Source organism: Myotis yumanensis, unplaced genomic scaffold, assembly GCF_028538775.1.
Source record: "Myotis yumanensis isolate MYYU_CA2020_CCGP unplaced genomic scaffold, mMyoYum1.0.hap1 SCAF_17, whole genome shotgun sequence".
Classification (NCBI taxonomy): domain Eukaryota; kingdom Metazoa; phylum Chordata; class Mammalia; order Chiroptera; family Vespertilionidae; genus Myotis; species Myotis yumanensis.
In genome coordinates, this window is record NW_027223768.1 from 35,268,419 (window position 1) to 35,296,370 (window position 27,952).

At 53.0% G+C, this 27,952-nt stretch overlaps 1 protein-coding gene across 1 annotated transcript in view; it reads left to right on the top strand.

Moving 5' to 3' along the window:
- PIK3C2B (phosphatidylinositol-4-phosphate 3-kinase catalytic subunit type 2 beta) overlaps positions 1–27,952 on the top strand; it is a 73,781-nt gene that overhangs the window by 15,900 nt on the left and 29,929 nt on the right. The window contains 12 exon segments of the mRNA XM_070397181.1: positions 11,418–11,969; positions 11,971–12,435; positions 16,474–16,574; positions 17,062–17,216; positions 17,495–17,615; positions 21,057–21,168; positions 21,291–21,370; positions 21,698–21,761; positions 23,122–23,268; positions 23,859–23,892; positions 25,057–25,252; positions 26,483–26,605. Of these exon segments, the coding sequence (XP_070253282.1) occupies positions 11,505–11,969; positions 11,971–12,435; positions 16,474–16,574; positions 17,062–17,216; positions 17,495–17,615; positions 21,057–21,168; positions 21,291–21,370; positions 21,698–21,761; positions 23,122–23,268; positions 23,859–23,892; positions 25,057–25,252; positions 26,483–26,605 (2,063 nt within the window). The 5' untranslated portion in view covers positions 11,418–11,504.

Consider the following 27,952-nt stretch of genomic DNA (forward strand, 5'->3'; position numbering starts at 1 on the left):
TGCCGTGGCCGGGGGCTTGAAACCCTCTGTGCCTTTCATCACCTTGATAGCACTCCATTCTCCCTGCCCAGCGAAGATGGGTCAAAACATCCTCCCTGCTTTGTGCCCCAGGAGGGGGATCGATACATTTATGGATATGTCCTTCACCTTTGCTAGATCATAAGCTCATCTGAATACTTTTAAGTCTAGCATGGCGCCTGGCATGTAGCCGGTACTCAATGCCCATTGGGATCCAATCCTGTGGCTCAGAAAACAGACAGAAGAGGACCCAGACCAGTTGGGCCATCCAAAGCAGAGCCGCCGATATGGTGGTTCCTTCCAGCAGGACAGCAGGAAGCCCTGTCCACCCACAGCGGCTGGATGGCAGTGCTGGCCCCCCGGGGCCCGCCCTCTCTGGCTCGGGGACGGAGCAGAACCAGCTCACTGGAGGGAGTGCCTCTCCTTTCTCTCCACCCTTTGACTCTGAACCATTGTGCGGCTCAGCCCTGACCCCATTTCCTCCCCCGCCAGCCTTCAGCCATCTACTGGCAGCTGTGTGGACTGAATTCGGTGCCTGGTGCGGCATAGACCCTGGCACCGACCTGCTTGGCCCTAAGCATGTCCACTTCCTTCACCAGCTGACCGGTGCTTTTTGGGCTTCCTTTCCACAGTCCCCCCTGGTCTTCCTGGGAGTTCTGACACCCTAGTGAGTGGGTCAAACCTGGCTGCACAATTGAATCTCCTGAGGGGCTTACTGGTAGCAACATTCCGAGTCCAGGGCCCACTCCACTGAGTCAGACCCTCCAGGAGAGGGACCAGGAATTTGCATGTTTGAAAAACTTCCCAAGTGACGATTGAGAACATTTGCATGTGGACTATACATTAAATAATGTTACTGTGTCAGTGTTCCGTTTTGTGGGTCGCATGGTGTTAATATAGGAGAATGTCCTAGTTCTTAGGTGGTTCAGGCTGAATTATTTAGGGGTGAAGTGTTTGCAGCTTTCTTTCCAATGGGTAAGCAGAGAAAGAGAGTGCGCATGCGGACGACTGTTAGCAAGCCGTGCATGCAGGTGGTGAAAGGAAACTGGCTAACATCACCTTTCATATGGTTTCCATCTGCTCTCTGAGAGATGGATACTAACTAAGAAGCGAACACAGACAGGGCCACCAGGGTGCACAACTCCGGAGGCGCCATTCACTTCTTTTGTTGTGGCCAAGGGTGTCATTCATTTAGAACACAGCGCGTGGGTGCACCCAGCGGTGTGTGACACAGCAGTACTGGCCCAACCACCTCTTCGTGGATGGGCTGCAGAGTAGCAGCGGCCCAGGCCCTTCTCCACCCACCTCTGTCCTGGGACCTACGTGGATATTTGCTTTGTTACAGAATCCTGAGTAGCCCTTGGGGACTAAGGGAGGAGAGCAGTTTCTAAGTTGTCAGCCCAGCGGAGGCTGCCAGGGTGGGAACAGAATTAGGGAAGGGGGAGGCAGGAAACTGAGACTGATTCCTGAAATACTCTGCACTGCCCTTCCTCCTGGAAAATGCAGTTAGACCAGCGGTTCTCAACTTGTATGTCGCGACCCCTTTGGGGGTCGAACGACCCTTTCACAGGGGTCGCCAAGATCATCGGAAAACACATCTAAAATTACATATTGTTTTTGTGATTAATCACTATGCTTTAATTATGTTCAATTTGTAACAATGAAATTGGGGGTCACCACAACATGAAGAACTATATTAAAGGGTCGAGGCATTAGGAAGGTTGAGAACCACTGAGTTAGACCCTTGCTTGCTCGCTCCAGCTCCCTGTTGTTGGGCCTGGTTGCTCTGCCTTCCCGCTTTCCCTCTGATTTCCCCTGTGCCTGGCTGCTGCTCTGCTCCGAACCTTCCCTCCACGTTGGGTGTGGCTCTCCTGGTCCTGGGGGGGATGCTGCTTGTCCTGCCTCCTCACAGTGGATCCCTTGGCATCAGAGTGAGCCCAGCCCTGAGCCTTTTGCAAGGAGCAGCTCTCAGCGTGGCCCCCTGGCGTGAGCTGACAGTCTGGAGCTGTGCTGGCCAGGAGCCAGGGAATGGATGGTGGTTCCATAGGGGTAGCTCAGCTTTCCTCCTGTGAATTCCAGTCTGGGAAGAGCCTCGGGAACTGGGCCTGTGGGATTTTTCTCAGACCTTCCTTCTCTTTCCTTCTGGGGCCATAGCCTGGCTTGGAGTCCTCTGAGGAACTTGCTTGAAGGGATTTAAAGACTCCCAGAGCTAGAGGTCACTTGGTGTGGCGTTCTGGTCCGTCAGCCCACCTGCCTGTAGGGATGCCAAACCTGGCCTGATTAGTTGAAACCCAGTCCTGTGTTTGAAGGTCCCCACCTGCATTCTGACCACCCATCTCCATGTCTGCAATTCTTGCCACCAAAATACTCGGCCCTTATATCCCAGTTCAAGTACATTTTTCGCAGTGGAAATGAAGTGAATTTGGAACCTGAGGAGTTTAGTGGGGGTGACAGACCCATACACCTTTAATTTTGAATAAAATACTTTATAACTATGTTGGAGAGATGTACAGTTGCCATTGGGCGCATAAAGAAGGGGCCCTTGGTTCATTCTGGGGGTTCAGAGAAGGCTTTCTGAAGAACATGATGTCTGAGCCGAGTCTGAGAAGAGGGAGTTGGAGTCGGTCAGTGTTGGGAAGGGCATACCCAGGAGTAGAAGCAAAATCAGGGAGGTATCAAATGCTTGGTAATGAGTGGTTGGAGACGAGAGGGAGGTGCTGGCCATGACTAAGACCTTGTAAAGGAATCAGAGAGCCTTTGAAGGGGGTCAACCTGGGAGTGTGATGATCAGATTTACTCTCTAGAAAGGGCCCTCTGGCTGCTCTGTGGACAAAGCCTTAAAGAGGGAAAGATTAGTAGGTTGTGATAGCCCGGATGAGAGAAGATAAGGATTTAATTAGGACTGCAGCGTTTAGGATAGGAGGGGCTAGATTTGGGAAGTATCGAAAAGGAAAAGTTGGTAGACCTCGATGATTGAATATGGAGTGAAAGGGAGGAGAAATCCAGGATGACTGTTGGGTTTCTAGCGTGGGTGACCGGGTGGGGCCGTTCACCATGTGGGGAACCAGAGGGAGGCAGGAAGGTGATAGTTCACTTTGGGACATTTGGGTGTGAGGTCTAGGTGGGCATATAGACCAGAGAGGAGCTGCACATTTGGTGTCATTTACACGTGAGTGTGTGAATAGGAGAGAGAGCAGATGCGGTTGCCCAAGCAGAGGGCGGTGCATGAACAGCGGGCTGAGAGAGGAATCCTGAGGCAACACCAGCATTTCGGAGGGGCACAGAGGAAGAGGAGGACAAAGAAGGATGTGGGGAACAACAACAACAATTGCAAGTGGACTATACATTAAATAATAATGTATATATTTTTTAATATATATAAAACATATATTATATTCCGTGTCCTGGAAGCCAGGGAGCAGAGGGTTCAAGGAAGAAGGGAATGGTCTTAGAGCAGATGGAACCGCCTACAGAATTGGTTGGCCTGGGCATTGTTGCTGTGGAGTATGGAGGGCCCAAGTCAGATAGATGACAGTGAGTTGAAGAGTACCTGAGCTCTCTCGGGGACGGTGGGACCCCCACCACCTCTAGAGGAAAAGGGGACTCCCCCCGCCTCCATGGAACCCGCCTCCCAGGTGTGACCTTGACATCTGCTGGTCACTGCTGAGGGTGGTGGCTGCCCCTGAGGCTGAGCACACGCCAGGGCAGGGCGGAGGGGGGTCGGACTTTTTTCAGGTGGCGGTGGAAGAATCCCCCCCACTCAGCCCCACTCTGCGCTGAGCGGTGGCCTGACCCTGGGGTGTGAACTCGCCTGGGGAGGAGCCTGGTCTTGTGGAAACTGAACTTAGCTTCTCGGGCTGAGGGCTCGGGCCCAGGGTGGTGGCAGTGCTCCCCTTTGGACTTTGCCTGTAGGTTCGGTGCTAGCTCACTCTGCCCCTCCTCCTCCCTTTAACTCTCTCCATTGAATGTTATCCATTCACTTAAAACACTGCTTCCCGTAACCTGTGTTTGTCATGGCGACCAGATGACACCAGGGGACATGGAGCCCCTGGCCAGTGTGAGTCGCAGCAGAGCAGCAGGGGAGACCCTGGAGGAGGGAGCTCCCCTCAATTGATGGCTGCAGATTGAATTTCCAGAGTCTGAGGAGGAGGAAGTGCTTCAATGGCGTGTTTCCAGGGCTTGCTCAGGAAGCCCTGTGCTCAGGAGCCCATCCTTTAAGGTTTTCAGATGAGCTTCTGAGTGGGGCAGTCTTTAATTCCAAATCAGGTGCATCTGGGCCACCAGCAGATGCGTTTATTTGAATCTTGATCTTGGAGCACCAACCTCTAGACACATGAATGCCAGCAGGCACCCCTCCTTTTTCTGGGTGGAGGTTTTCAGATGCTGCTTCTATAATGAGCTTCCTGTCATGCTAGTTCTCTGCTATGAACCTTGCTTCCAGAAGATTCTTAAGCTGTAGAATATTTTAACATTGATGTCGCAATGCAGAGTGATGCCTTGTAGATGGAACTTGCAGGTGGAGCCCAGGGAACCTCTCATTGCCTACCTGCCTGCCTGCCTGTGCTTTGGTCGGAGGAATTCTCAGTGTGATGATGGAACTGTGGGAAATGTTCAAGTTTGAAGTGCCTTAGGCAAATGCTTGGTGAAGCAAGTTGGGGTGGGGATGATTGGATTGTGCTGCAGTCTGGTAGGGTACAAGTTAGTCATGCCCAAACTCTGTTAGAAATGGCAGGTGTATACAGGAAACTCATACAACTTAACAAAAGGAAGATAAACAATCCAATCAAAAAATGGGCAAAGGACCTAAATAGCCACTTTTCGAAAGAGGACATATAGAAAGCCAAGAGACAGATGAAAACATGCTCAAAGTCACTAATCATCTGAGAGATGTAAATCAAAACGACAATGCGGGTACCATCTCACACCTGTCAGAATGGCTATCATCAACAAATCCACAAATGACAAGTGCTGGCGAGGATGAGGAGAAAAAGGAATCCTCGTGCACTGCTGGTGGGAATGCAGACTGGTGCAGCCATTGTGGAAGACAGTATGGAGTTTCCTCAAAAAACAAAAAATGGAACTCCCATTTGACCCAGTAATCCCACTTCTAGGAATATATCTGAAGAAAACAGAAACACCGATCAGAAAGGAGGTATACATCCCTATATTCATAGCGGCACAATTTACCATAGCTAAGATTTGGAAACAGCCTAAATGCCCATCAGCAGATGAGTGGATTAAAAAACTGTGGTACATCTTCACAGTGGAATACTATGCTGCGGTAAAAAGGAAAGAACTCCTACCATTTGCAACAGCATGGATGGAACTGGAGGGCATTATGCTAAGTGAAATAAGCCAGTCAGAGAAAGACACATAAATATCACTGATCTCACTCATTTGTGGAATATAATGAACAACATAACCTGATGAACCAAAATAGGTCCTGAGACAGAGAAGCACGGAACAGACTGTCAAACCTCAGAGGGAAGGTGGGGGGTGGGAGGAGCGTAGAGATCAACCAAAGGACTTGTATGCATGCATATAAGCATAACCAATGGACACAGACACCAGGAGGGTGAGGGCTTGTTCTGGGGGGGGTGGGGGGGAGTGGCCAGAGAGAGGCCAATGGGGGAAAAAGGAGACATATGTAATACTTTAATCAATAAAATAAAAAAAAGAAAGAAATGGCAGGTGTAGTTTGGGCATTTGGATTTCATCGCAGGTTACAAAGAGAAGGGAATGGTCGAGTACTGATGGTGATCTTTGGTTCATCTTGCAATTCTTTAACTTGAATTCTACTTGATTAGATTTCAAAATACCTAATCTTGGCATTCAAATAGGAGGGAGAGGGCACAGCTTGACACTGGTATTAGGAGGGGTGGGGTGAAGAAAGGGAAGAGGGGTTACTAGCTATATGGCAAAGGGTGGGGCTGTAGGGAATGTGGGTTGAGGGGGATTTTCTGGAGAAAACATCAGTGGGGAGAGCTCTAGAGAATTTAATAGCTCATGGGTGAAGAAAATACTACTTAATATTAGTAAATTGTTCGTGCTAGCTGACTTATTGCTTGAAAGCACAAAAGTTCATTGGAAGCTTTCTAAAGCACTTAGAACTCTCAGCGCAGAGGAAAAAGCAAAATGGTTTTGCATCGCTGCAAGGTGGGAAAGGCTGAAAAGCTGCGTGTCAGTCACTTGGAGGATGGGTGTCAAAACCTCGAAGCAGCAGGGTATTAACATCCTCCACTGCTCTGCAAGTGCCTTACGTGGCTTATCTGAAGCTGGGAGGGTGAGTCTTAGAAAAGACTTTAAATGCTCGAATTGTGGGCTTTTAAAGTATTTAAATTTGGAAAAAAGAAAATGGAGATTTTGGTGTACACTTGAGATTAGATGTATGCTTTTGGGGTTATTCTGGATTTGTAACTCATTTTTTGGTCACAGATTTTGTGCTTGAAAATTCTGAGCAAAGTGAAAAATGATTCCTAAAGGAATTTTGTATGTTAACATTGTGCCTTATAAACAAATCGCTTGTCTTTTGTGGTCAGTATTAACAACAAACGTTTTTGCTTACTATTATCTTTACATGGTCATTGTAACAAGGAGGACCAAATAACCTTTTGTGGTCACTGTAAAATGACTGTACTATTTGGTAACAAACAGTTACCAAGGTTAGAGTGTATAATCTATCATATCTTTAGTTTGAAAAAAAAAAAAAAAAGAGTACATGAGTCCTGGCTGGTGTGCTCAGTGGTTAGAGTGTCAGCCCACACACCCAAAGGTTGTGGGTTCGATTCCCAGTCAAGGGCACATATCTGGACGTGTGGGAGGCAACCAATCAATGTGTCTCTCTCACTTTGATGTTTCTGTCTCCCCCCCCGCCCCCCATCTCCCTTCCTCCCACTCTCTAAAAATCAATGGGAAAAATATCCTTGGTGAAGATTAAAAAAAAGGAGTAAATGAGAGGGAAGAATTGGCAAATTGGTCGGGAAGGGAAGGAAGAACACAGGGTATCCGCTGGAGGTTTTCTTTTCTTTTTTCTTCCCTTTTAAAGCTAGACGAAGCTTGGTTGGACATGGTTACATGCTGAAGAGAGACCCAGCTGAGAAGAGATGATACACGAGAGGGAGGAGAAACTTGTGGAGCATCATCCTGATGGAGATCCAGTGGCGGGGGTGGGGGGGGGGGATGGGAGCACAAGAGGGTTGTCCCTCAGCGTCCCCTGAGACCAGGGCGAGCAAGTGAGGCTGATGCAAGTGCGGATGTTGAGTGGGAGAGAGGCGGGAGGTGGAGGTTCTTTCCAGTGGTCTCCGTTTTCTTCACAATGGTGCCTGGCTAAGGCAACTCTTTTTTTTTTTTTTTTTAATTTTTATTCCTTGATTTTGAGAGAGAGAGAGAGGAAAACATCGATTTGTTGTTCCACTTATTTATGTATTCATTGTTTGATTCTTTTTTTTTTTTTTAAATATATTTTATTGATTTTTTACAGAGAGGAAGGGAGAGAGATAGAGAGTCAGAAACATCGATGAGAGAGAAACATCGACCAGCTGCCTCCTGCACATCTACTGGGGATGTGCCCGCAACCCAGGTACATGCCCTTGACCGGAATCGAACCTGGGACCCTTCAGTCCCCAGGCCGACACTCTATTCACTGAGCCAAACCGGTTTCGGCTATTGTTTGATTCTTTAAGTTTTTTAAATTTTATTTATTGATTTCAGAGAGGAAGGGAGAGGGAGTGAGAAATAGAAACATCAGTGATGAGAGAGAATCATGGATTGGCTGCCTCCTGCACGTCCCACAGTGGGGATCGGTCCCTGACCGGGAATCGGACCATGATCTCCTGGTTCATAGGTTGATGCTCAACCACTGAGCCACGCCGGCCAGGCACATTGGTAGATTTTTGTATGGGCTCTGACTGGAGACCGAACCCACAACCTTGGCATATCAGGATGCTGCTCTAACCAACTGAACTACCTAGCCAGGGCCGGCAACTCTTAGTATTCTGCTGTCCCAGTTCAGAGCTGCAAAGCCACAGTCAGGATTGGAAGGCGTAAACGCCGTCTGACTCTGCTGTTCATCTGGTGTCTCCTCTCTAAAGCACGAGACCTCCTTTTCCTGGAACTAGTTTTCCAGCTCTGGGCAGCTAAGTGCTGGGTTTCTGCAGCTGGTCATCTAATTCCTTTGAATTTCAAATAGAAAGACCGCCTCTTACCCTCTTTAGATAAAAAGTAATCTATAAGGCCCTGGCTGGTGTGGCTCCGTTTGGTTGGGCATCGTCCCATATGCTGAAGGGTCATTGGTTCGATTCTCGGCCCAGGGAACGTGCCCAGGTTTCAGGCTCGATTGGTTGGGGTGCATGTGAGAAGCGGCCAGTTTCTCTCTCACCTCTTTCTCCCTCTTCCTCCTCTCTCTCTAAAAATCAATGAAAACAAATTGATAAAAGAATAATCTGTAAGAAGCTGTTGAAGGGTGGAGAACTCAGCAGGCAGAGAAGTGAGCAGAGCACTCTGTGTGCCTGAGGCTGGGCTTGGACTAATTCGTCTTTGGGAAACTACTTCCTAAAATTTGCTGAGCCAGCCCTGGCCCTACAGGGTTCTGTGCCTGTGCCTGGCAGACACAAAGGGTCCTAGGGGGGAGTGGGGAACCTTGGGTTAAGGGATACCCTTGTCCTAACTCATTTTGCTTTCTTTTTTGTTTGTTTGTTTGCTAACTCATTTTTGGAACTTGCCACCCAAGAATCTAACTGAACCCTTTTTCCTGTTGATGTTTTCCACTTTCTAATCCAGAGGAAGAACATGCTTCATATATTTATTATCTGCTGGATAAAGCAGTACAACAGAATGTACAATTTTTGATAATTTTATGCAGTTGCGAACTTCTTAGCTGCTGGTGCTAAAGGTCAGATATAGCTACTTCACACTTACTTCCCACAAGCTCATCCCTAACACACACACAGCAGGTTCTTGAATAACAGTGTTTTGTTATGACATGGATGAAAAAAATAAAATTGATTGCCGGCCGGGGCCGCTGTCTGTGCGGAGTTTGCGTGCTCTCCCCGTGGCTGCATGGGTTTCTTGAGTTCGCCAGTTTCCTCCCACATCCCACGATGTGACCGTTAGATGAACTGGGGTGTCTACACTGTTCCACTCGGAGTGGGTGTGGGTGTGGGTGTGGGTGTGGGTGTGGGTGGCCTTTCGCCCTGAACTACTGGGAGAGGCTCCAGTCACCCATGACCCTGAACTGGAATAAGTGAGTTGGAAAATAATTAGCTCCCTGTTTTCATTTATCTTCCTTAAATGTATGGATAGCTTACATTTACTTCAATGTTTAATATTAGAAATGTTTTTGGGTCTTTATTTTGAAGTTTGGTGATGTTTCTGTGACCAGAAATGTGCCCTAGGAACTTAACTCTTTTTTATATCAATTAGCCCGCAGTGACATTGGTTTCATTATATGTTGTTTCGTTGAAAGGTGCAGTTTCCAAGAACCTATAAATAACGTTGAGGATTTTCTGTGCACACATGGACCCGTGATTCTCACCTTCAACTATAGACTAGAATCGCCTGGGGAATTTTTAAAAACACCACTGCCTGGCTGGCCGGCCGGCGTGGCTCAGTGGTTAAACGTCAGCCTATGAACCAAGGAGGTCACGGTTCGATTCCCGGTCAGGGCACATGCCTGGGTTGCAGGCTCAGTCCCCAGTGTGGGGTGTGCAGGAGGCAGCCGATCGATGATTCTTTCTCATCGTTGATGTTTCTATCTCTCTCTCCCTCTCCCTTCCTCTCTGAAATCAATAAAAATATATACATATTTTTTAAAAACACACCACTGCCCTACTGCAGGCCAATTACATGAGTCTGTCTCGGGAGAACATGGGTGTCGGGACCGTACTTTTAGAAAGCTCCCCCAGCGTCTCTAATGTGCAGCCGGGGTTGAGAACCGCTGAGCCGGGCTAACCTTTCATGGCCACCATTTGCTCCGTGTCTTCTCCATGTCATGGCTTCTGGAGGAAAGGATGCCAACCCTGGGGTAGCTGTGGGGGCTGCTTGCAGCTGGAGGCAGCTGGCCGGGGGTCCTGCCCCTCTGCCTGGTTTCCTGAGGGCCTAGGAGGGGGTCAATATTTTGGCACAACTGTATCCCATCAGGCTCCCGGGCCTCACCCTCTGGAAAGCTTGGTCTCGGTGCTCATATTGGCGTATTTGGGGAGAATCCTTGTGCAATCTGAGTAATCATAGATGTATCTCATAATGCTCTATTGTACTTTTTAAAAAATATATAAATTTTTATTGATTTCAGAGAGGAAGGGAGAGGGAGAGAGAGAGATAAAAACATCAATGCTGAGAGAAAATCATTGACTGGCTGCTTCCTGCACGCCCCGCACTGGGGACTGAGCCTGCAACCTGGGCATGTGTCCTGACCGGGAATCGAACCGTGACCTCCTTGTTTCATAGGTTGACGCTCAACCACCGAGCCACGCCGGCCGGGCTGTCCTTTTCATTTATAGCTTTATTGAGGTATAATTGACATACAATAAACTGTATATACTTGAAACATACAATTTGAAAAGTCTTGACATAATGTGAAACCATTACACAGTCTAGATAGTGAGCCTAGTCACCATCTCCCAAAGTTCCCTCTGCTGCTTCCCACCCCTTCCCAGGGAGTCACTGATCTGCTCTCTGTCACTGTTCGTTAACTTCATTTTCAGAATTTTATCTCAGTGGGATCCAAATACTCATACTCTGTTGTCTGGCTTGTTGTACTCAGTGTGGTTATTATGAGACTTGTCCGTGATATTGCATGTGTCGATAATTCTTTCCTTTTTATTGCTGAGTAATGTCAATTCTGTGGACACATCACATGTTTTTAATCCATTCAGCTGTCGGTGGACATTTGGATTGTTTCTGGTTTTTAGATATTACACATAAAGCCGCTATGAGTATTCACATATAAACCTTCGTGTGGACGTGTGCTTTCATTTATTTGCGTAAGTAACTTTGATAGCTGAGTCATGTGGTAGGTGGATGGGGTTATCTTTTCAGGAAGTTGCCTGTGCTCTAAAGTGGTTAAACCATTTCACCTTCCCAGCAGCAGCATCTGAGAGCTGTCCCCTCTGAACTGATTGAGGAGCCCTTATTTCTGTCTTCTCCAACTGGTTGATGCCTCCTCCTATCCTCTGGGTACGTGTGAGAGAGATGAGGATGGGAGTCAGGGGCCGGAGGTGGAGGCATATATAGATGAATGGAAGGGTGAATGGCTGTAATAGATAAAGTTGTCTTGGTATCTGTTTTCCCCTCCATCTTTCTGTTGTAGGCAATTAAGAAAGAGGTAGATGTCACCTAAGTCAGATTATGAATGCATCTCTTTTTGTGACTGCATGATTGATATTTTTACCCCTCACCTGCAGGTGCCCAGACACCATGCTGCAACCCTGCAGGCCTGACCTTGGCAGGAAGTAGAAGCCCTCCTTGTCTCCTCCGTCCCCATCCTCACCATGTCGTCGACTCCGGGCAATGGGAAACACTGGGAGTCCCTGGAGTCCGTGGGCATCAGCCGCAAAGAGCTGGCCATGGCCGAAGCCCTGCAGATGGAGTATGATGCTCTCTCCCGGCTCCGGCATGACAAGGAGGAAAACAGAACCAAGCAGAACACAGACCCCTCTCTCATCGACTGGGAGGAGCCCGCGCTGGACTTCTACAACAAGCCGGCAGGCAGGCAGAAGGACCTCAAGCTCTTACGCGGTCTCTCTGGCTCAGATCCTACCCTCAATTACAACTCACTCTCCCCACAGGAAGGGCTGCCCAACCACTCTACCTCCCAGGGCTCCCAGCCTGGCCCAGATCCCTGGCCCAAAGGCTCCCTGACTGGGGACTATCTTTACATATTCGATGGTTCAGATGGGGGACTCTCCTTGTCCCCAAGACCGGGGGACACAGATGGCTCTTCTAAGAAACTGTCCCCCGCCTCCTCTGCCTCCTCGAGTCTCTATCTGGGACACCCCTCCCCTACCTCCCAGGAAGAGGGCCCCGTCTTCCTCCAAGATCTCCCAGCCCAATGACATCAACACTTTTTCTTTGGTCGAACAGCCTCCAGGCAAATTGCTGGGGCATCAGATCTTAGAAGACGCGGAGCCAAGAAGTGGGGGGACAGGGCGCCGACTGGGGCCTGTGGACTACGATGGTATCAATGATGCGATCACACGGCTCAACCTGAAGTCAACCTACGATGCAGAGATGGTGCGGGATGCCACCAGGGGCTGGAAGGAGGGCCGGGGGCCCTTGGACTTCGGCAAGGACATCCCTGGAAAACCCGTGGCCCGGAGTAAGACCATGCCCCCCCAGGTGCCCCCCCGCACCTATGTCTCTCGCTGTGCCAACCGGAAAAATGCGACGCCTGGCAAGAACCACCGGATTTCTGCTGCCTCGGTGAGGACCTTGTGTTTCTTTTGTCCTTTTCTCGTGTCGTTCGGAAACAGAAGAGTCTCCCTTTTTTCTTGGCTTTCCAAATCGGCTACTTACTCATCCCTTTAGTCCTCTCCGCCCTCGGCTTCTGTCATCGGGCCCCTGGGTCCTGGTGGGGAGAGGAAACGGGGCACCTGAGACATGGCTCCTTCCCGGGGCTGAGCTTTGTGTACCTTGTGTATCTCCTGGGAGCAGGCATTTCAGAATCCCAGTGTCCAGTGTGTGCCTGCGGTTCGATGTGAGGACAGAGCCGGGGTTATGGGACTCGTCGTTGGTCCCAGTGGCCTTGTGGGCTGGAGCCAGTAGCTTCTGCTTTTTGTTCTGCGCAGTGATGAGGCTCCAGCCTCATATTCATCATCATTTGTGCTCACTGAACACCAGACCCTGGTCCAGACCCCGCAGCAGCCCCGTCTGATGGTCTAAGGCCGTGGTCGGCAAACTGCGGCTCGTGAGCCACATGCAGCTCTTTGGCCCCTTGAGTGTGGCTCTTCCTAAGCCTTAGGAGTACCCTAATTAAGTTAACAACAATGAACTTACCTATATAGTTTAAGTTTAAAAAATTTGGCTCTCAAAAGAAATTTCAATCGTTGTACTGTTGATATTTGGCTCTGTTGACTAATGAGTTTGCCGACTACTGGTCTAAGGCACCCAGCTCTGGTCTCTCTCATTCCAAAACTGGCTTGTTCTCGCTCTCTGTCTCTTCTCTGTGTGTGTGTGTCTCTCTCTGTCTCTCCCACTGTATGTTTCTCTTGGTTGTTTCTGTCTCTCTCTCTGTCTCCCTCTTCCCTCTGACTCTCTCTGACTGTCTCTCTCTTTCCTTCTGTCTTTCTCTGTCTCTTTTTCTCTTTCATTTTCTCGTCTGTCTGTCTGTCTCTCTCTCTCTTTCTCTCTTTTTTCCCGTGTCTACCTCCCTGTTCTCTTTCTCCCTGTCTTTCTCTCTGTGTCTCTTTTATTATGGAGAAATATACATAACATTACATTTACTGTCTTAACGAATGCTAAGGATAAGTGCAGTGGCATGAAATACATTCACATTGTTCTGCGACCCTCGCCACCAGTCATCTCTGTTCACGTTGAAAATATTTAGAAAAAATATGTGGTATGACAATAATACTTTTACTTGTATCCGAACATAATATAAAATAGCAAAGCCACAGGTGGGTCCAGGAGAGCTTTGAGGATCTTCTGGTCTAGAGAAGTGCCAGCAGCAGCATCCCCAGGGGTGGGCATTCAAGGCTGCTCTGTGCTTCCCCCCGGGGCCCTGGCAGCCCTGGCCCGAGAAGGGGTCAGGAGGCACCTTGGCGGCGACGCCTCCTGTGGGAAGAGCGAGTATTTACCTCATTCCACCCCTGTTTCCTCCTTGCACATTGTCTAAGGGAGCTGGGGCTTTCCCACCTGGGTCCTGGCCACAGGGACTCTGCACAGCTCGGGACCAGCCACGTGCTCCCTCCTCCCCGTGCCCCCTCCTCCCCGTGCTTCTGCTGGGAGAGACACCGTCGTAGCATCAGCTCCCGGGACAAGTCACAGCCGGAGGAGCTCCGGTCTTTTTAAAGGCCCTGCTCCGAGAGGTGGGGCTGCCCCGCTATTTATAGGGACACGGAATCCTGTTCCCAGTTCCGAGTTCCTCTCACAGAGTGGGGCCTGCTCGCCCGGTCCAGCCACCCTGGTAGGTGGTCACCGCTGTCGCTCCCTGTCCGGCTCCCTCGCCCCGTCCAGTCCCCTGTTTGTCTTCAGAGCTTGGAGGGGGAGCCGGTCCGAGCCTTGAGGAAGCGAGGGCCACGCACAAAGCCCTGCCCATTGTTAGTGGGGAAATGCGGCCTTGGTGTTCACCACCTCAACTCGGTGCAGGGACCCATCCCACCGGGCGGGGGAACCCCTCGGGCCCTCGGCCTGTACCCCCACCCCGCCTTCGCCGGGCTTCCAGCCAGAGGGACCCTCCTTGTCCCAGGCCCGTGGAGCCAGCTCTGGAATTGGTTGGCTCCAAATGCCAGCTCTGTGCCCCCGCTGCCAGCCTCTGCCTGGCAGACGCCCCCAGCCAGCGCCGGGTGATGCCGCCAAGGCCTGCCAGCAGGGTGAACGTAAGTGGCTTTGTTTTCTTATGGAGCCAGGGAATGGCACTGAAAGGGCACGGACATGGCTTCAGTAGCTACTCTGTTCTCTCCCCGTCGCCGCCCCCTCCTCTCTCTCTCCTCTATTTCTCTGTCTCTCTGTTGCTGTTTCTCTGTCTCGTCCTGTTGCTCTGTCGCTTTCTCGCCCTTGCTTTTGTGGGTTCATTGCTGACAGTGGTGCTATTGTTTTGACTGGGACACAGGCATGAACTTGGCAGAGCCAGGACCTCACATGCCAGCTGCCCCCACTGCTGCCCTCCCCACCCTGCAACCCCCCTGCTCACCCAGGGGAGCGAGGCTAACAGGAGAGGGTCACTCAGAGGAAACTCTGGATATTCCAATGAGGGGGCAGTGCTGCCGTCTGCCCGCGGGGCCGGAGGACGTGAGCAGAGCCGGAGGGAGGGTGAGAGGTGAGGCATTGCTGTGTGCACAGCCCAGGCTGTGGGCTGCCCGGAAGCAGGTGTTGGCACCGACGGCGGGCGCTGCATCCCAGCTGCAGCTTCGTTCCCTTGGGGTGGCCTCGCCGGGGCTGTGGGCAGGCCTGTCAGGCAGAAACCCGTCACGCACCAGCTCCCCTACTTCCTCCTGCTCTGGGCTGGGCGGCAGGCCCACGGGGCGGGGGGGGGGGGGGGGGGGGGGGGGCGGGGGCGGGGCGGTGCCGGGAGGGCCTCCTTGCGGGTGAGCAAAAGCAGTGCTGTGACTACAGGGGTCGGTGTGAGGCCTTGTCTGAGAAAATTCCCACCACCACACACGCCCTTGGACAGGAAGCGGGGCTCAGGCAGGTTCCCTGATGTTGCAGCTAATCAGAACCAGAAGGCTCGGGAGCCGGGAGGAGCTCAACCTTCTCCCAGGCCCTCTCCCAACCAGAAAGCTGCTCTGACTCTTTCTTCCTCCAAGTGCTGGCCCAGAAGCCACGTGTGTCTGTCCTCGTCCCCAGCTCAGGACTCTCGGTCTCTCTCTACTTTGGGTCCCTGGGACTTGCTGTGGGTGTGGAGGCTTTGGCCCAGGGCCCAGCTCCCCTGAGGACTGTTTGGGCAACCCACTCCCCTGGCCCAGCCTGCTGCTTCGAGCTGATTAGGACCCGCCCTCGTGGGAAAGAGATTGGGCCTCCCTCATGTCCAGGCTTCCGGCCTTAGTCAAAGCTTCGAGCTCGCTCTCTCTTTTTCAAAAATATATTTTTATTGATTTCAGGGAGAACGGGAGAGGGAGAGAGAGATAGAAACATCAGTGATGAGAGAGAGTCATTGATTGTTGTTTTTTAAAAAAATATATCTTTATTGATTTCAGAGAGCAAGGAAGGGGGAGAGAGAGATAGAAACATCAGTGATGAGCCCTGACCGATTTGGCTCAGGGGATAGAGCATTGGCCTGCGGACTGAAGGGTCCCAGGTTCGATTCCAATCAAGGGCATGTACCTTGGTTGCAGGTGCATCCCCAGTAGGGGGTGTGTCTCTCATCGGTGTTTCTAACTCTCTATCCCTCTCCCTTCCTCTCTGTAAAAAAATCAATAAAATATTTTATTTTTTTTTAAAAAAGAAACATCAGTGATGAGAGAGAATCACTGATCAGCTGCCTCCTGCACGCCGCCCACTAGGGATGGAGCCCACAACCTGGGCATGTGCCTTGACTATGAATTGAACCGTGACCTTCTGGCTCACAGGTCGATGCCCAACCACCGAGCCACACCAGCTAGGCCAAGTTCTCTTTTTCAACGTGGCTCTTGGTCTCCGAGGATGGCAGATACCTATGCCCCGGCGTTTCCCATGTTTTCTCGTGCCCCTTTCACTGAGCGTTGAATGCCGGGGAAGTCTTCAGAGTTGAGTCATAGGTCCGGGAGCAGTGGGAAGCGGGTGCCTTGAGGGAAAAGGCACTGAGTCGCTGCTCTTCTCTTGAAGGTGGTCTCTCGGCCCCACGCCGTCGCCAATGGCCATGAGTTGTTTGAGGTGTCAGAGGAGAGAGATGAGGAAGTTGCTGCGTTTTGCCACATGCTGGATGTGTAAGAGCTAAAGAACAAGGGCTGTGGAGGGTTGTGGGGGCTGGGGAGGAGGTCACCTTTTTCTAGGAGGAAAGAAGAACCACATGAATAAATCTCAATTCGGAGCGATGGAATGCTTCCTAGCAAAGGCGTTTGTGGGCTCTTTGAAATTGAGGCACCTTAGAAGGTTCACAGGTTTGACAAAACTTTACAAACCCTTCATTGGACAGTCAGATTACCCCAATCGCTTGAGGCTGTAGGAGCAAGTGCCCCGGATGGAGATAAGAGGGTTTTCTAGAACTAAAAGATGAAGTGGTTCGGTGGCACTTAGCATGAGCATGTCACCTTAGAACGATCTCCCCTGTGCCCCCCCTTCTTCCTGGGCTGCAGACCTGGAGGGCTGGGCTGACTGGGACGGAGGGGCCTGGCCGCGGGGCGGGAGGGTCCCAGCAGGCCTCCTCTCTTCTGAAGGCAGAGCGAGGGTCCTTCTCCCTCTCTCCCCGCACAGCCTCCGATCGGGCTCCGAAGTCCAGGACTACTTCCTCACCGGGTACGTCTGGAGCGCTGTCAGCCCGAGCCCCGAGCACCTTGGGGATGAGGTCAACCTGAAGGTGACGGTGTTGTGTGACAGCCTGCAGGAGCCACTCACCTTTACCTGCAACTGTAAGTCCGAGGGGAGGAGAGGGGGCCTCCCTGGAGGTGGGGCGGGATCCTTGGGCCTCTGTTCCCACCCCACGGTGGGGCCCAGAGCTGCTTTGGGGGGCTGGCTCTGGGGCCAGCTTTTTAGGTCCAGGGCCACTTCCTCCAGCCCCAAGCTGCTCTATCTGGTTGGTCGGTGATGGTGCTGGATCATGCTTAGCCGGGAATGGGGGATCAGGGTGGGTGCTGAGCCCCACCTGCCCCAGCACCCCATCATTGCTGCCCTGCCCCACCCCTCACAGGTTCCTCCACTGTGGACTTGCTCATCTACCAGACCCTGTGCTACACCCGTGATGAACTGCGGGGTGTGGATGTGGGCGACTTTGTGCTGAAGCCCTGTGGGCTGGAGGAGTTCCTGCAGAAGTGAGTGAGCAGGGTGGGATGCGGCACCTGCCTGTGGGCCGTAGGATTGTGGGGGGGGGGGGGCGGGGGGGTTTCCTCTGGGAGGTGCTGGGCCCCAGGCCCGGGGCTGGCAGCTGCCCGCAGCCCCACAGGCAGGACTCCGCTCTCCAGGCATTCTCGGCCACGTCGCACTTTCCTGGGAGCTCCCTCTTCCAGCGGGGTTGGCGGCTTCCTGAGCCAAATCTGTGGGAAGAGCTTGGAGCAGGGATTCGGCAAAGTCTAGGTCATACTGCTCAGACTTCTGCATGTGGAGGGAGGCGGGAGGGGCGCTGGAGGGGCTGTGTGGGGTTCCCTCCTGCCCTAGATTATGGGAGGTGCCCTTAGAGCGAGGGGCAGAGGAGGACTGGGCAGAAGTGCCCAGGGGAACCTGGGGGGGAAATCACAGTGGCTGTCTTCCCCCTTCCCCTGTCCGCAAGCCTTCCCCGTGGCCTGTGCTGTGGGGAGCCCTGGCACTAGAGGCTGTCGGCCAGCCTCTCGCCATCAGTGCCCTCCCTCGGCCGCAAGCAGCCTCCCTGGGCAGTTGGATGTGGGCCAGCAGCAGCAATTCCCCTGCCCACTGCCCGAGCTCTGGATTCTGGCTGGGGTGGGGGATTGCACCCCTTGGTGGTGAGGCTGGGTGGCAGGCCTGGGGTCAGCCGGATGGCAGCCCATCAGGAAATAGATCCGCTCTCCCCTACTAGCTTCCAGCTGCCTCATGCCCAGGAAAGGCCTTGGGAGTGGGTATAGGAGGGGCCTCTACCGTAGGTCTTAGGAGAGCCTACACGTGCCATCGCTCGCTTATATCTGGGTGTGGGTGGAAGGGGTCTATGGCTAGAGCAGTTCTCAGCTGCTTTCTTTAACCTGAGGGACGCTGTGGGCCCTTTCTGGCCTCTGTGCCCTCAACTGGACAAGGAAAGGGGTAGGACCCCAGGCAGCACGACTTCAGGGAACGCTGGATGTTTCCCTGTGTCCTCGATTTCCCCTGGAGGAATGAGAGGGGTCCTAGACTCTGGGTCTCCCGGTAGAGAGTGCCCTAGGCAGCCTGCCACTGTCTAAGGCAGTGGTTCTCAACCTTCTGGCCCTTTAAATACAGTTCCTCATGTTGTGACCCAACCATAAAATTATTTTCGTTGCTACTTCATAACTGTAATGTTGCTACTGTTATGAATCGTCATGTAAATATCTGATATGCAGGATGTGTTTTCATTGTTCGAGACCCACAGGTTGAGAACCGCTGAGGGAACAGGCAGAGTAGGTCTTGTCAGTATGGTTGGTTTGGGTCCTGACTTGCACTTACTAGTTGTAAAACCCTGACCCTCAGTTTCTTCTCTAAAATGTAGTGAGGATGGGCCCTCCCCCGTTTGGCTCAGTGGATAGAGCATCAGCCTGTGGACCAAAGGGTCCTGGGTTCGATTCCGGACAAAGGCATGTACCTCGGTTGCAGGAGGCAACCAACCGATGTGTCTCTCTCACATCGATGTATCTCTCTCCCTGTCTCTCCCCGTCCCTTCCACTCGCTCTAAAAATCAATGGAAAAATATCCAGGAGTCCCCCTCCCCCATCCAGCCTCGTCTCTTCCCTCCCACCAACAGCAAGTCCAGACCCCTGAGCAAGGACAGCTGCCTTGGGTGGGGTGAGAAGTTCCCTCTTGGGGTTCCAGCAGCTGCCACTCCCAAGGAGGCCCTGTGGTTTCCCACTGTTCCTAGTGGGAGGGGGCTGCTGCCAGGGGGAACTGGCGCGTCCAGGATGCAGGCTGCTCTTAGATAAGAGCCCTGAGACAGTCCCTGGGGAGGGCTGGGTTTCCTGCCTCCTCCCCCACCACACCACACTCTTCCTTCCTTCCAGGCACTCCCCCCAGACCTGCCCAGGGCCCAGTCCCAGCTTCTGGCTGCAGCTCAGACTTAGCAGCAGCTCAGACTTAGCAGCTTAGGGCCTACACCAGGGGCTTGGCCCCTTCAGGACGTGGAGAACCCCCTTAAGTCCTCACTGCACCTGGTGGCCTCCGGCCGGGGCACTCTGGGCTCTGCACGCACCCCTCCCCTTCACGCCTGTCCTCTCCCCTCCATTGCTGGCCTAGACGCCAGCTCTGCTGAGGAAGGAAGTCCCTTTCCGGCTTCTGTTCCTCGGCGGCTGGGGCCCCAGCCCGGGCGGGCTGCGGTGCTCCTGTGGTGGGACGCCCTGGCCTCGCTTCTGGGTTTCCTTTTGACTGAGGTGTGATTTGGGCGGGAGGAAGGGGCCTCCTTCTCTGAGACGGGGGTGGGGGTGGGGTCTCATGGGTTGTCACTTGAGCAAAGGGAATGGCATGCAGGCAGGAGCCACAGTGGAAGGGGAGAGCAGACTTTTATTTACTGATTTGAGAGACAAAGCGAGAAACATTGATTTGTTGTTCCACTTATGCATTCATTGGCTGCTTCTTATATGTGCCCTGACCGGGGATCGAACTCACAACCTTGGCATATTGGACACGCTAACCAACTGAGCTACCGGGTGAGGGCAGAAGCAAGCCTTGGATGAGCACTGGGATGATAGGCCTGGAATCTCCCCCCCCCCCCCCATATATAATAATAATAAAGGCATAATATGCTAATTAGACCGACATCCTCCTGGACATCCTTCTGGACGAAGCCGGGGTTGTAAGGGAAGCCCGGGTCCCGGGTGCCAGAGGGAAGCCGGTGCCAGCAGCTGAGGGAAGGAAGGCCTACTCTTGCATGAATTTCGTGCATCAGGCCTCTAGTATATATTTGTATTTATTTCAGCAAGGAAGGGAGAGGGAGAGAGAGATAGAAACATCAATGATGAGAAAGAATCATTGGCTGCCTCCAGCACGCCCCCCACTCAGGATCAAGCCCGCAACCTGGGCATGTGCCCTGACAGGGAATCAAACCGTGACCTCCTGGTTCATACAGACCTGGAATCTTGCTAGGTTTGCTTGGTTGACCTCAGCACCCCAACTGGTAACAGTAGGGTGTGCGAGACCCAGGACCTCAGTAGGGGGACAGTGTCACTCACTGAGCTCCACACCCAAGTCTGAGCACTGGCTGACTTCTACCCTGTCTTGTATACCGAAGCCCGGAGTGTGGGGTTTAACACTGCTCTCTGAGAAGTCCCTCGGTTCCCCCCGCACCAGAAGTTCCGACCTGGAAGGAACCCCTGATAACAATACAGGCAATACGTACCTGGGAAAGCCAGTGTTTGTACAGACTAAGGGTCCAGTGTAGTAGGTGGCTTTCCTTTAGACAGACCTCTGCTCGTTCCCCAACCTCTGCCGTGATGTTGCCAGGAGCCACGGTAGGGGGCACAGCACAAGTACTACCTCTGGGTCACCTCCCGTCCTCCTGTTTCTCTCTCCCCGAGGCTCAGGTCTACATCACCTTCCCCACTGAGTTCCCGGGATGCTAACGGTCTGTCCCTCTGTCCCACCAGCAAGCAGGCCCTGGGCAGCCATGAGTACATTCAGTACTGCCGCAAGTTTGACATTGACATTCGGCTACAGTTGCTGGAGCAGAAATCCATACGCAGCGACCTGGCCCGGACGGTTCGTGTGGGGGCGGCGGGGTAGCAGAGGGTGACACGGAGCACATTTAGTGGGAGTGGGGTAGGAGCACGGGGTTGGGGTGCAGGCACCACCCCTCCCTGAACTGGGCACTTGTTACGCAGGTGAACGATGACCAGAGCCCCTCCACTTTGAACTACCTCGTCCATCTGCAAGAGAGGCCCGTCAAACAGACCATCAGCAGGTGAGAGTGGTGCCCTCTGGGGGTTGGGCCCAGGAGCTCTGAGGGGAGCCCAGCAGATACCCTTGCCTGCCTCCCCCACTCCAGCTGTTACATCTCTGCCCTGTAGTACTTGGCCATCATGCCCCGGGTGAGCAGTGGCGAAGTACAGAGGACTGGCCGTCCTTGAGTCTTCATGGGACGCATGGAGGGGGTGGGAACGCCTGTAATCCAGTCAGATTCCCGAGCTGTGGGAAAGGAGGGAGAAATGGGTTGCCCAGTACATGGCAGGGGCGAGGGGGGTGCGGTCCTGACTTCTCCTACGACTTTTCCCTGCCCCCAACTTCCTAGGCAGGCCCTGAGTCTTCTGTTTGACACTTACCACAACGAGGCGGAGGCCTTCCTGCTGGCTGACGTGAGTACAGATCCTGGGGTGGCCCTGCTGCCCAGAGCTTCGCCCCACCTCTCCCCCCGTCCTCCTGGGACCAGCCAGCCCTAGAAGGGATCTGGCATAGACACTGCAAGTCTGTTAGGAGAGCACTTCTTTTCATTCCCTGGCTCACGGGCAAACCAACAAGACTGCTGGCTGTTGGGTGGCTGGCGAGTGTGTGTGGAGAGGGGTTCTGCTCCTTATAGAAGTGGGTCAGGAACCGTGTCCCGATCCCTGCCCCTGGAGTGGGGCGTCTCCAAAGCTAAGGGACGTGGGGTGGGCACCCAGCCGCTGCCCTTGAATGTGCATCGGAGCGTGTCCCGGAGGAAGGAATGCCCAGGGACCTCTGATTGGAGAAGTTCTGAGGCTCTGGTGTCACAGGTGGAAAACCGGAAGGAGGTGGAGGGTCCCAGAGGCAGGGAGGGGCCAGGGCGCTCCTTACCTGGATTCACAGGGGTTTGAAGCCTCAAAACCATGATCACAAACACTTGTCCCAAATGTCATGAAGCTAACGGAAATCAGATAGGCATCTGCAAAACAGTCCTTGTCTCATGATTCAGTCAGCAGTGGTCATGGACTTGTCCCCCGTGGGGAGTTCAGCATTGTACCCCATTCAGACCTCTCCCCCATGCCAGAACCCTTTTGCCAGCGGCCTCTGCTTGCTCACTTCCTGTGATGAGGGGGTAGTTCTCTGAGCCCCTTTTCTGCACTGGTCCGGCCCTATGATACCGCTTTGGAATAGTAACATGAAACTATTAGTAGACAGAATGGGATGGTGATGAGTTAGTTAACCAAGGGCTCTGGGAGAGGAATAGAGAGGGGACTGGCCAGGGAAGGCTTTGGGGGAGGGTTGGATTTCAGCTGGTCCATGATTTGAATGGATACAGTCATCAGGGCAAGACAGATGAAGGAATTCCAAATGAGAAAACTGCAGGATGAAGCGCAGGGCGGAGGGGTGGGGAGGGGGAAGGGAGTGAGAGGGTGTGGCTGGCACTCTGTGATACTGAGATGAGGTCTGTCTAGCTAGGTGGTCAGATGAGAAATAAGACCTCAAGTGGGGCCTCCGTGTGGTCTCGGTGGCCCCTTCCTGTTCCCTATGGATGCCTCCGAGGGAGCCCCGTGTGTGTCTGTATGGTACAAGGAGGCTGTAGCTGGGAGTAAGAGGAGGCTCAGGGACATGGCTGAGAGAACTGGGGAACATGGCTCATTTCATCAGTAGGAGCGATTATTCGCCGATGCTGGATGTTTGAACACAAAGCTCGGATTCTGCTATTACTCCTGCGGGTCATGAGCCCACACTCCTCCCAGCCGGAGCCTGGCAGCTTCACTGTCCCTTCCCTCACAGGGGGACTTCCCGCTGAAGGCTGACCGGGTGGTCCAGTCCGTCAAGGCCATCTGCAACGCCCTGGCTGCCGTGGAGACCCCCGAGATCACCAGTGCCCTCAACCAGCTGCCCCCCTGCCCCTCCCGCCTGCAGCCTAAAATTCAGAAGGTAATGGGCCCAGAGCTCGATCATGGGGAAGGAGGAAAGGAATACTCACAGGCAACCGGGTAATTAGCTGTCTAGCTACTGAAAGGCTCTTCTCTCCATCTTTCATGTTTGAATAGTTTAGCCAGAAGAGTTCTGGGAAATGGCTCCCAAATGTGTCCCCTCTTACGGAGGTTGAGGGTGGGCTTGGGTCTGCCCCTGGGACTGATTGCGGGAGCCCAGACCAGCACGGGCTTTCCTCACCACCACTGAGGCGTTGCCTGGCAGTTTGCAGGCCATCAGGGTGCAAACCCACACGTCCCCGAGCCAGGGGCTCCGGGGCTCCACAGCCTGACAGGCACCGGGCCAGCAGTGCAGTGGCCCGAGGGTTAGAGTGCCTCATCTGGGTGGACACGATGACTTTATCCCTGGTCCGGCTCACTCTGTCCATTACATGGATCTGGGACAGACCATGACCTTGTCTTCCCTGGGAAATTCTGCTCCAACTTCAGTCCTGTCGGGTCCAGATGAGCCAGCTGTGAAAAGCCCTTCTGCCAGCCGTGCCGGCAAAGGCTGTGGCCCTGAAGCCCCCTCCCTCTCCTTTTCCCCAACAGGACCCCACTGTCTTGGCTGCCAGGGAAAACCGAGGTAAGAGAGCTGCTCTGTCTGTGTCCAGGAGGGGCAGGTAAACACTGCAGACTCTGGCCGATTCCTTCTTCTCCCGCTGCCCCCCACCACCAACCTTCCCCCCCCGCCCCCCCACAACTGCAGGGTCCAAGTCTGCCTCTGTGTGTGTGTGTGTGTGTGTGTGTGTGTGTGTGTGTGTTCCTGCATGACGCATGCACACAGCTGGAGATCACCAATGTTTCTTTCCACAAATGTGTCCTCATCATTTTTACTAGTTGTTCCTGTGGTCTACCTGGGAGATGGTGATGAGGTGGTGTGAGTGTGAGGGTGGGAGGGGGCAGTCATGCAGTTACCCTGGGCTCCAAAGGGAAATGCTCCCTTGAGGAGGTTGTAATTATTCTCTGAGTGTCCCATAACCCCTGTTTCTGAGTTAGGATGAGCCTGGGGAGAAGGCGGTAAAAAATTTTTCACGAGCCCTAGCTGGCTTGGCTCAGTGGATAGAGCGTTGGCCTGTGGACTGAAGGGTCACGGGTTCGATTCCGGTCAAGGGCATATGCCTGGGTTGTGGGCTTGGTTCCCAGTTGGGGGGCGTTCAGGAGGCAGCCAATCAATGATTCTCTCTCATCATTGATGTTTCTCTCTCTCTCTCTCTCCTTCTCCTTTCCTCTCTGAAGTCAATAAAAATATATATTTAAAAAAAAGAATTTTTCACGAGGATTCCCCCTTGTGTCTTTCAAGCAGAACTTTGCCCTACAAAGCCCATATTTTGGGATTTTTGGTCAATGATTCCCAGTCTTTTGGGTTTTATGGACCAATAAAATGTGCCCAAAAATATTATTTTGAGGACCAACATAGAAATTGCCATCTTCTATTTTGCCAAGCAATGACTTTTTAAAAGTAACTGACCATTATGATTCCTGCTATTTCCTAAAAGGACATTTCACATTAAATAAGTTGCAATATGTAAAGTAAGGAGAATGTTTAAATTTCCTATCTGTCATTTTCGGAGAAGCTTATGGCATGTTCCTGCTTTCTTTTCATTTCACCGCCGACAGGGTCACAGCTGTTAGAAAAGCAACGGGCATTTGGGGACTATTTCCTGGGGTTTTCCATCGCAGCCAGCACAGGGGCAACCGTGGGGCCAGCGGAGGCCTCACCACCTCCCCTCTGACCCCTTCCTTTCAGAGAAGGTCATGGAGGCCCTGACCGCGGCCATCCTGGACCTGGTGGAGCTGTACTGCAACACATTCAACGCAGACTTCCAGACGGCAGTGCACGGCAGTCACCGGCACGACCTGGTCCAGGAGGCCTGCCACTTCTCCGGGCCGCTGGCCTTCACGGTCTATGCCACCCACCGCATCCCCATCACCTGGGCTGCCAGGTGAGCCGGGCTGATGGCCTGGAGGGAGGAGCAGAGTTTGGCTTTCAGACGGCTTCTCCCACTGCCCTACGTTTATACTCTCTGGCAGCGGTTCTCAACCTTCCTAATGCCGCGACCCCTTAATACAGTTCCTCATGTTGTGGTGACCCCCAATTTCAGTGTTACAAATTGAACATAATGAAAGCATAGTGATTAATCATAAAAACAATATGTAATTATAGATGTGTTTTCCGGTGGTCTTAGGCGACCCCTGTGAAAGGGTCATTCGACCCCCAAAGGGGTCGCGACCCCCGGGTTGAGAACCGCTGGTCTATGGCATCATGGTGCGCGGTGGCTGAGAGGGAGCAGCAAGTGCCTCAGGGGACATGGGCTGGGACATCCTAGAGGAGAGAAAAGGTCACCTAGGAAATGTTGCGTTGGGCAGATCTGCCCTTGCCTCTCAGTGCTGGCTCGGGGCTGGCTGCATCGGCATCCCTGCCCCCTCCCATCCAAGGCCAGCTGATGGAGACTCGGTGACAGATGGCCGCTTCCCAGAGCCAGTGCATGCCCCTGGGCCAATGACTGCGCCCCCCTGCAGATGCAGGGGGGGGGGCGGGGAGCGGGCGATGACCCTTTGTCTGTGGGTGTGGAGAGGCAGTGGGTGTGGAGAGGCGCCTTCAGTTGGTAAATCCTCAGCTCCTCGCAGGGTCCCCAGCATCCAAGGCCTGGGGGAATAGGCATTCGGCTCCTCCCCCGTGCCTGCCCCTCCCTCCCCTTCTCTCTTTGTTCCTCACTTAATGTATTCCTTTAGGCGACTGACAGAGAACAAAGGAAGCGGCCTGGGAAACCGGGGCCTTCTCTGACCTCCTCTGTCAGGCACCTGTCATGAGCCACAGGGACCCCCATGTGCTGGCATTCAAGTGGGCAGATGTCGTTTCCATCCCCCACCCTTCTCACCTGCGCATGTGCACACTCGCACCGGGACCCTGACCGCAGGAGCGGCCTGGAAGGAGGGGCTGCATGGAACAGCCATGGCCCATCATGGAGCCTGAAGCTGGGCAGAGGGATCCAGATGGAGCTGCGTCTCCACGCACACTTCTGCAAATCCGATTTGGCTGTCCCGTTCCCTGACCCCACCTCACAGTCCCCAGAGACCCTGAGGAGTTTTACGGAGGGAAATGGAGTTTGGCCTGGGTGGGGGACTGAGATGGGGTTTGGAGCTGAGTCCTGACCTGCTCCCTTCCCCTGTAGCTATGAAGACTTCTACCTCTCCTGCTCCCTCAGCCATGGTGGCAAGGAGCTGTGCAGCCCCCTGCAGACCCGGAAGGCTCACTTCTCCAAGTACCTCTTTCACCTCATCATCTGGGACCAGCGGTAAGCCCTCCCCAGGCTCTGCAATGCACCGGGCCTGTCACTCACTAATCAAACAGTCATTCGACCTCTTGAGTCTCCATTTCCCTGACTCTTAAGTGTGGTCACGCATAACGTCTACCCCTCAAGCTGTTAGGAGACTCCCAAGAGAAGTACCCTTGCAGGCTCTTGGTGAACCATGAAGGGTCATGTACAGCGTTAGTTAGTTGGTAGGTTCAGCGGTAATTCATTGTTTTGGTCTTGTCTTTCTTAAAAGGTTTCACTGACTTTTCTTCCCCTAGTTTCCACCGAATAGAGGGGACTTATAGGTGAGAAAGGGAGGTTGTCTAGTGGGAAGAGCAATGGGCTTGAAGCCACAGTCCTTTGTTTCGGCCTCTCTGTGCCTCAGTTTCTCAAAACGTAAAGCGGGGACATTTGTTTAACTCGTTGGCAGTTTTGGCGCTGACATGGGTAGGTAAGTTATGAATCTGAAACTGTAAGCCCAAAATAGTAGTCATCAGCATTTATCAACAGTGATTTGCTGCCGGGAAGGTAGGCGTCAGCCGGCCAAAGCAGGAAGGAAATGGAGGCGAGGACGCCTCGAGGGGTGGCAGGTGCTTGCCTGCCCGGCCTCTCCGGGCTGCACTCTGCCCTCGCAGATGGGCAGACACCCTTGTTTGCTGCCAGGTTCACTTCCCCAAACTGCCCGCAGCTGAGTGTTTATTTATTTGCAGAGCAGAACTGCTGCTTCAGAATTTGCAGTGCACGGTAGAGAGACTGAGAAAGGTCCTTGGGAAGGTCTTATTCGCTGATGAGAAATAAGGCCAAGGGAGCCGAAGTCGGCGGGCAGTCTGTGGACATGCTGGGAGGCGGGGTCACGTTATAGATGGACAGCTGGGGAGGCAGGCCCTTCCTCCTGTGGTCCCACTGTAATTCTTAGAGCAATGAAGGTGTGAACAAAGTCCTCTCAGGAAACAACCGCCAGGGCCCGGGAGCCTCCTTGGAGGCCGAGGATGGCTGCGTTAGTGGCTCGTGACTTTCAGCATCCCCTTGGCATTCATTCTCTGGCCTAGTTACTTCCGCTGTCAAGGGAGGGGAGGGTATACAGTGCTCCAGGCCAGGCAGACCCTACAGCATTGCCCTTAGGCCAGCGGTTCTCAACCTGTGGGTCGCGACCCCTTCGGCGGTCGAACGACCCTTTCACAGGGGTCGCCTAAGACCATCCTGCATATCAGATATTTACATTACGATTCATAACAGCAGCGACATTACAGTTATGAAGTAGCCACGAAAATAATTTTATGGTTGGGTCACAACATGAGGAACTGTATTTAAAGGGCCGGAAGGTTGAGAACCACTGCTTCAGACCCT